The following is a 9,208-nucleotide window of genomic DNA, read 5'->3' on the forward strand; positions in this document are numbered from 1 at the left end:
ACATGATTGTGATTTGCGCTGCAAAGTAAAATAAAAATCAGAAAGGGGTCGGCCCCATGGCTGAGTGGTTGAGTTCGCGTGTTCCGCTTCAGCAGCCTAGGGTTCACCGGTTCAGATTCTGGGTGCAGACCTACACACCACTCATCCAGCCATGCTGTGGTGGCATCCCACACAGAAGAACTAGAATGACCTACAACTAGGATATACAACTATGTACTAGGTCTTTAGGGAGGAAAAAAAAAAAAAGAGGAAGATTGGCAACAGACGTTAGCTCAGGGCCAATCCAAAAGAAAAAGAAAAATCAGAAAAAAGCTAGAAGCTCCGACAGGACTGACAAATACATAGAATCAGATCTCAAGCCCTAGTCCTCACCCTTGCTCCAATCCCATCAAAAAAGTGGAAGTTAGAGTTCAAAGCCTTAAAATTGAATTGGCTAGAACTATTGCTTAGTTTTGCATAACTTCCTGTCCCTTTCATGTTCCTTCTTATTTTTGCTTCTTTCCATTTTGTCTGATTATCCTACCTTTCAGCTCTTTCTTAAAATCAAGTGTAAGGGAAAAAAGCATCACTATAAAATAGCTTAAGTCACTGCAGAGTGGCAGAAAAGAAGTTTTTGATAACTTAACAAAATAAAGATTTTGTCAATATGATTTAGCTTTTTCTTGTTTCTTTAATTCTCCTATGGTGACCTCCCTGTCACTATAAGAATGTCTCCCCTTGGCAAATACCAATAAAACGCAAAGTTAAACTGCCCATGAATAACAGCGATACCTTGAGTCAGTTACAGGGCGATCGCCTGACCCTCCACTGACTACACATAGGGGCCGAGGGCTATTCTACCTAACCGTTCAACCAGGCATTCTGGGAACTGCACTTGAAACCTATCTCGCTGATCAATTCATTCACACCAATGCTTCAGAAAACAACCAAGTTTATAGATTTCTCATATTAGAGAAGCGTGCGCATGAATTCACAACCTTATTTCGTTTTGTATCCAGACAAGGTGCAGAAATCTGATGAACACGGCTGGTCCTACACAAAGGTAGGAAAAAAGTTAACTTCAACTAAATCTTATTTAGTTGTAGGAAGAGATGGATAATACATAAACAAATGGATGACCTCTAGAGATGAAAGAGGATTTAAAGATCATATATACCCTGCTGTTTACTAGATAGCACCACCTAAACATTTTGGAAGGAACTCAAATTCAACAAATCCACCACTAACTCTGTCTTTCCCCCTGCCTCAAACCTGCATTCCCTTCTCAAAGAAAAACACCATCAACCATGAAGTCAAGCAAGCCAGTCACCTTGACCCTGACATGACCCTTCACCTCCAACTACCCACTCATCAATCGAATTTGCCCATTCTCTTCTACAGTCCCTTCCTGTCTAAAGTCCCAGCCACTGTCTAGTTTAAGACCCTGAGATTTCACTGATATTACAGCAACAGATTCTGATGTGGTCTTTCAATACACAGCTTTCCTCTTCTCCTCTCCCTCAACCCCTGCACCGCCACCCCACCTCCCTACCCACAAATGCAACATCACATTGGCACCAGAGTGATCTCTGTTAAATACAAATATGACCATGGCACACCCCAACTTACAACTTCTTAACAGCACTCCATTACCTACGAAATGGTTCATATTCTTTAGCTCTGGCTCCTTGTGTGCCTTTCTAGAATTGCTTTCCAAGACAGGGCTCCATCTCCCCACTTGACTGCAGCTTCACTCCAGCAACACCAGACTGCCTGCAGCTCCTGGTCCTGCCAGACTCCTCTACAGCTCTGAGCATTTAACTCTGCTGCTGTCGCCTCTACACAGAACGCCTTCCCTCCTTTGTCCCATATGATCAATGTCAGCTAAGCAACCTCAATTTCCTCTTCTGTGAAACAGAAATAGTAATACTTAGTTCCAAAACTATATTGTGAGCACTAAACAATGCATACAAAGGACTTGGCAATGCATCTGTGATATCGATAAATCTTAGGCACAACTCAAAAGCTTCAGACATTCATGAATGGAAAGTAAAGAGAAGTTAGGAACTGGTGTCCAAAGAAATGACACCAACTGGAATACGCATTCCTTCCAATTAATGAATTGCTTATAGGTTTACACATTATATAAATTACTAAACTGAAAGGCTGGTTCCAAAAAACACTTAAAGCAAAGGACTTAGGAGCACTAATTAAAAAAAAAATCAACTGATGTGTCTGTGAAGTTTTAGAATAGTATACAGATTATACAAATAAAATTTATTTCAGAAATGGATCTATGATGTAAAAATATTGTTATTTTTCTACTACTTTGAAGAAAACCACAGACTGTCACCTCTAACTAGCTTGCCACCTGTGCAGCTCTTCCAAGGGGCACTAGATGCCAGACAAGGAAATTAATGTTGCTGAATGCCAATGAACTGCACAGTGGCTTGCAAAGCAGCCACGCAGTTTTGGATCTGGGTCTTTCTCAGCATCCAAAATGAAGACAAGTGTCAAAGGAATCAGAAACTGCGAGAGACTAACCCGAAGCAGCACAGGCCATGGGTAACAGCTAACCCTGATCTAAGATCCCAAGAAAGAATCATCTCTACGGAGAGATTTGACCTTAAAGTGAACGGCATGAAAAGATGCAATCAATACCCAGCCAACTCCTCAGGAATGGACCTCATCTCAGATTTACTCATTTACATTGATTCTGCTTGTTCCGCACAGGGCCTTTGTAAGTTACAAAGCACAATGATTTCCAGCCAACCAAAAAAACTTCTAACCTAACCTTGTACAGTTTAAATACATATCAGGGAAATAACTCTGATGTTCACGAAGTTTCTAGTGAAAAGTTATGAAGACTGATTTTGCCTTCATGACATTCCTATTGCCCTGAATATATTAATTCGTTATAAACTACATTATAAATAAAGTTCAGAATGCCCAGAATCTAATTTTTTAAAGTTTCATTATCTTAAAGAAAACTAAAGATACAAAAGCCTTAAATTGAAATAAAATAAATGGATCATTCATCCATGAAATACAGCCAACTCTTGATTTTTCCAAACCAAAGAATACACAAGTACAGAATGTACTTTTAAGTAATTAAATAAAATAAATTAAAATATCTATGAGCCAATTTGGCTCTAGCTAAACAGTGAGATAAAAAAACCTACATGAGCCAGTTAAGCAATAAGAAAGAAATAGGCTGGGACCCAATTTAAGAAATCTAACCCAAAATATTGTAAGTCAGATTGAGGATCTGCATATACAATAACTGACTCCTGGACTCTTGCAGCTGTTATAGGTAGAGTGGTCCCAACATTAACTAAAAATAAACAACGCTGGTATGGAAGATAGAATTCATAAACATGAAGAATTACTGCTGTGGGAGGCTACAATTTCACTTTTTAATATCTAAGTCATTAATATTTAACAGTACATTTTAAATTGCCAAAACGTGCACCTCTAAGACTCAGGCATCTGATTCCATTACGGTGCAGATGGCTATGGAGTGGATGTCTCTGGTCCCCAAACAACAGGCCAGCAACAGGCACTACCATAGAAACCGTTTGAAAACAAACACTGACGCTGCTTCAGCTTTCCTACAATTACACTGGAGTCCAGGGGAAATTTTAGACAATAAAAGGGCAATTCCATAATGTGGGCATTGTGTACACCATCAAAAGGTAAGCATAAAGACAATAAAACTATCTTAACATTAAATATTTTAACAAAGTATTTTACTTCTATGGTTTCCAAAGATAACTAATCACAAACCTAGTGCAAAGTTCAGCACTGTGCCTTTCCTAACACTCCTGGTAACTTTTATGATGACTAAAGACTGCAGTTTTGATAAAAAAAAAAATCCTGGTGTAATACTGTGATAGAGATTATGTACATAATTTTAAAATGCAAGTCACCATTTTCCCAGGTTTTGTACATATAAGGGCCGTTGAACTACATATTTTCATTCTTTGAAATCGTCACAAGTGAAAAGACATGTTCATTTATGCTCTCTTGGATTGAGAGTTTCCATAATTAAAAGGAATTGACTGAAAAACTTCAGACATCGGGTAAACTTACAAAAAGATTTGAGAAACAGTCGAACGAGCAAGGATAAAGGGAATTATTCTTTGATGCTTGCTAAATCATCATTTATATCACCACACTAGTATATCAAGATAGGAAAAATAATTCTCAGGGAAGGAAAGTTAATTCCACATAAAAGTATCTTTTATACGGGGAAGAACCTAAACCAAAATTTCCACTGAAATGAGAATGGTTTATTGTAATATTTCTTAAGTGCAAAAGAGGAAGAATGAAAGCACTGTATAAATTTAATAAAGTTACCAACTCATCTTAATCTTCCCATTTTCTCTTGGAAAAGGCCATGAAACCTTATTCAATTTTGATAAGTCAATCTGATTAAAAAAAAAGTGAACTCTAAATGAGAGAGGGCATTGTTTAAACAGTTAAAACACTTGTTTAAAAAAATTTATCTGTACTCTGACAAACCAGGTAAATGGATGAGATTTGGAAAAATTAGTTTTGGGGTGGAGTTGTTAAGCACTGATATTTCATTCACAAAAGACTATCACACGGTCAATTTTTTTTTTTTTAAAGACTGGCTCTGAGCTAACATCTGTTGCCAATCTTCCTCTTTTTTTTCTTCTTCTCCCCAAAGCCCCCCCGGTACATAGTTGTATATTCTAGTTGTGAGTGCCTCTGGTCGTGCTATGTGGGACGCCGCCTCAGCAGGACCTGATGAGCGGTGCCGTGTCCGCGCCCAGGACCCGAACTGGCGAAACCCTGGGCCGCCAAGCAGAGCGCGTGAACTTAACCACTCGGCCTCGGGCCGGCCTACACGGTCAATTTTTAAAGACTGCTATATAAATTAAACGATTTTCTCTTTCCCATATGGTGAATAAATGTTAAGAACAGCAAAGAGAGCCAATAATTAGGTAATCAACTTCTTAAACAATCTCAAGGCAAATTCAATTCAGAACTCGTTCCACGAGTTCATTACTTAAGAGAAGCAGCTCTTCTGTTTAATCTTTCGCATGAAAAGAAAAAAAAAATCAGTGCCGACGAAGAATAGTTCCTTTTAGTAAAATCAGGGCTGAGCAACCTGAAAAAGTTCCACTCGAGCTCCACCGCAAACAGCCAGTGCCCATCCAATGTATTAAAATACAGGAAACTTGGAGTAAAAACTAAAGGAAGCCAAAAAAAAAAAACACAGCGTTCGCCTCACGTGACCAAGACGAGCTGTTCCTGCTCTGGTTCTAATTTTAGCGGCCTCTGGATTTGGGGAAGGGCCCCTCTTACACATTCACTCAAGAGAGGGAGCGCGCCACCCCCGGCCACGTCACCGGCTGCAGCGGCCGAAGGGCGGCTCCACCGGGTCCGCGCGGGTCCCGGGGAAGAAGCAGGGACAGAGGAAAGGGGTTGGGGCGAGCAAAGGGGAAAGTGGAAAAGTGTAAGATCTCCCGAAGGCAGATTCAGTTGACTCCTAAACTTTTTTGGCTTTTAGACAAGTTCTAGGACTCCCTTGGTGCAGCTGACAAAGTTGGGAAATCCGAGCGCGCCGCGGGGTCGCCCGGCCTTACCTGTGCCATCGCGAATGCTCGGGTCGGGAGAAGGTGATGCACGACTGCAAGGGAACAGAGACAGCGCGGGGTTAGCGAGCCAGACCCGCGCGCCCCGCAGACCGGGGACAGCTCCCCGCCCGCGTCCGCGCGCCAGGCGCCCCCGACCCCCTCTCCGGAGGGAGCCCCCTCTCCAGGCTAGCGGGGCACTCACCCAGGCAGGAGGATCCAAGCGCCCGGAACCTCCCGGAGAGCGGCGGAGCGCGGGACGGCGGCGCGCTGGGCAGGGCAGGGATGCGGACGCGGGACGCTCCGGGCAGCGGCGCTCAGTCTGCTCCGAGCAGCGGAAACCCCGCCGGCCCCGCCCCGGCTCCCCGCCCGGGCTCAGTGCGCCTGCGCGGGGCGCGGCTTGTCCTCGTCCTTCCCGCAGCCCGGGTGGGGCCCGGCCGCTGCTGCGTTGGATCTGGAGGGGGCGCTGCTGCCGGAACCCCAGGGGACCGCGTGCTCCACGCGCAGCTGGGGGGCCGTGGGGTGCTGTCCCAGAGTCCCGGTTGGGGGTCACAGGGACCTCCCTTTTCTCTGTGGCCGCAGGAACGGTGGCCTCGCCCGGTGCGCGGACTCAGCGGGGCGTGGGCGTCTTTTTGGAAGACGAGACAAAGTCGCTGGGGCCGAGAACAGCGCGTCTTTGCCATGGTCTAGGAAAAGCTTGAGGCTTGGAGGACCATTTCCCAAGTTTGTTTTTAAGTGTGTGTGTGTGTTTTAAGTGTGAATGGTTGCTTCCTAGATGGCCCTTTCTTAACTGCATAGTCCTTTGGTAGCTTGCGTGGGGTATTTCAAACCCTCTGCCTGGGATCGATTTCTAGTTTCAAAACCGGTCTAGAACTTTACTATAACAGGTTTGAGCCATGTCCTATATTAGTTCGATATAAAATATATGAGCACCTGAGGCGGGGGCGGGGAGGGGGTTGCAGGGTATGGTACTAGGCTGGTGCAGAAGAAACCACGACAGCGCCCTTCTCAGACTTACTGGTGTGGGGGAGGGGAGGCACTAGGGCGGAGTGCCCGGGACAGGACAGAAGCTTGCAGTAGTAAGTTCCAAGAGTAAGACACAGTAAGATAAACTAGCAGAGGAGCAAAGTGCTGGGAGATGCAGGATAAGAGAGAAGAATCTAGTGTGCTTTGGAGAATAAAGAAGAGGTTTTGTCGTAAATTAAATGGAGAACTAATGTGGCTCTTTGTACAGAACTTTTCATTTGCTTTCCCATGTGAGCCACAAGCTTAATCAGGCCCTGACAAAGTCACAGCAGAGCGGTTGTTTACTGGGAAGGGGGCAAAACTGCAAAGTATGTGGAGCTCACACACCCGCCCCTCTCAGCTTGCCTTCCTTCTTCCTTGGGAGCCCCTTTTCAACCAGCCCAACACCTCATAGGGCCTCAGGTTCCCCACTGCAGCACCTCTTCCAGAGCATTCCTGACAGGCCTGTGTATCTGAAGGCAGCCCTTTCCTCTGCGTCTCTCTTCACTCATACTTTTCATGTTCTCTCCGCCCTACACCAAGAGTAGCTCCTTTTATCTGGCCTGGAGGATTCTTCTTCCAACACACATTCACTTGAACTCGTTTCTTCATTGCCTCTCTCACTTTCTACTCTCAGAGTACTGGAATTACACCAGACTTCAGAGATCCTATATTTAACAATCTTAATTTTATGATGCTCATCATGGGTTAATGACTTGCTCTGTGTCCTGCAGCTAGATAGTGATAGAACCAACGAATTATTAGACCCAGTGTCTTGGGTCTAATACCCTAGTTGGTATTGCTTTCACTTCCAGTTACAGTAGTCCCCCCCATCTGCGGGGGATACATCCCAAGACCCCCAGTGGATCCCTGAAACCATGGATAGTTCCAAACCCTATATATACTGCGATTTTCCTATACATACATACTTGAAGTGTGACAGCAAAACTAGCACAAATTTCTTTTTCCTTCTTCACAATTTCATAGATAGAAGATTCGTTCTTACCATACATTTCAGCAACCTCAGCATACAATTTTTTTCCTTTCCTATTAAGTCAAGAACTTTCACCTTTTCACTTAAAGGAAGCACTTTACGGCATCTCTTTGGCATATCCAAATTGCCAGCATCACTAGTCTTGCTTTTGGGGGCCATTATTAAGTAAATTAAGGGTTACTTGAACACAGGCAGTGTGATAAGTGACAGTCAATCTGATAACCTAGGGGGCTACTAAGTGACTAACAGGCAGGTAGCAGATACAGCTCGCATGGATCCGCTGGACAAAGGAATGATTCATGTCCCAGGTGGGATGGAGAGACATTTCATCACACTACTCAGAATGGTGCACAATTTAAAACTTATGAATTGTTTATTTCTGGAATTTTCCATTTAATATTTTTGGACCACAGTTGACCACAGGTAACTGAAACCACAGAAAGCAAAACCAAGGATAAGGGGGGAGTACAGTACATGATTTATTCAGTTCCTAGTCTGGGCCGGGCACAGTTCTAAGTGCTGAAGATAGGATAACACAGTAAACAAAACAAAGTCCCTGCTCTCATAGGTCATACCTTCTGGTGGAGGAGAAAGACAATAAACAAATATGTCCAGTATGACGTGTGCTATAAGGAAAATAAAGCAGGGCTAGCAGATGGGGGTGAGGCTACTATTTTGCAAAGGAGGTTGGAAGGTATTCTGAGAAGATGGTGAACAGAAACCTGAATTGGTACAATGTAATTGTATCTGACAACTATTTCCTGAGCACCTGTGGAGAAGGCAAACACAAGCGTTTACACTTTAATGTTATAAAGCATGAGTGCAAATACTAAAACAGAAGACAGACTGTAAGCCATGAAAGAAATGCAGGAAATACAATCAAAATGCAACTGGTTTCAGAGGAGACAGCTAAATTTTGTCAAGGGATTTAAAAAATTGATTGTTGTGACATTTGAATTAGTCTTTGAGGGAGGACATTTTATCAGACAATAAAGAAGAGAATGGGTGACCTGGTTAAGTGAACAAGGAAACCAAAAGAAGGCATGTGCCTTTGTGTGTGTGTGAACTGAATTTTCTAAAATGGCTGGAGTGGTAAGTGCATGAAGAGAAACTGCCACCTAAAGATTCTGCTTTGAGTGGTATGTTTAACTGATGGATTTTGAAGGACGGATGTTTCTTAACTAGTGAGTGTTATAAATAATGGGCACTCAAGAAATCGCCTTTGCCAGCTCTTAAAAACAAGTGTCTGTCATCCATCCCCAAATGTCCCTGATCAGTGTCCAAAGGTCATCTTCAGAATCTACACCAGATTCCCCAGTTAACCCTTCCATCCTCTGAATTAAAATTCTCTGTCTGTGCATTTAAAATTAAAGTCCTTCCTAGCGTGTCATCCTTATGTTGTGTTAATTTTAAATATTGCGTTATAATTTTGGTTGGTTTGCTGTACTGTTCTTAGACACAAATGATGGATTTCAGCTCTTTTCTGATGAGACAATTAGGTCACATCCCTACCTAAAATTTTCTTTTCATTGGGGAAATAAACCAAATGTCAGATAACTGATTTACGAACACACTTTTGAAACTCAATTGATTTGTAAACATGGGATTTTCCCTATTTCACTCCTTC

General features: G+C 43.1%; 1 protein-coding gene across 2 annotated transcripts in view; it reads right to left on the reverse strand.

Moving 5' to 3' along the window:
• Positions 1 to 6,157, reverse strand: part of ANXA5 (annexin A5) — a 29,088-nt gene extending 22,931 nt beyond the window's left edge. Inside the window, exons 1-2 of one of the 2 annotated variants that reach the window (XM_044767291.2) lie at positions 5,788 to 6,157; positions 5,595 to 5,638 (exon numbers count right to left, since the gene is read on the reverse strand). In XM_044767291.2, coding sequence (XP_044623226.1) covers positions 5,595 to 5,603 — 9 coding nt within the window. In that variant the 5' untranslated portion in view covers positions 5,604 to 5,638; positions 5,788 to 6,157. The remainder of the gene's footprint in view (positions 1 to 5,594; positions 5,639 to 5,787) is intronic. The other variant, XM_070504699.1, reaches the window with a different exon arrangement.
• Between the last annotated feature and the right edge of the window lie 3,051 nt (positions 6,158 to 9,208).

The sequence above is a fragment of the Equus asinus genome, chromosome 3 (genome assembly GCF_041296235.1).
Source record: "Equus asinus isolate D_3611 breed Donkey chromosome 3, EquAss-T2T_v2, whole genome shotgun sequence".
Classification (NCBI taxonomy): domain Eukaryota; kingdom Metazoa; phylum Chordata; class Mammalia; order Perissodactyla; family Equidae; genus Equus; species Equus asinus.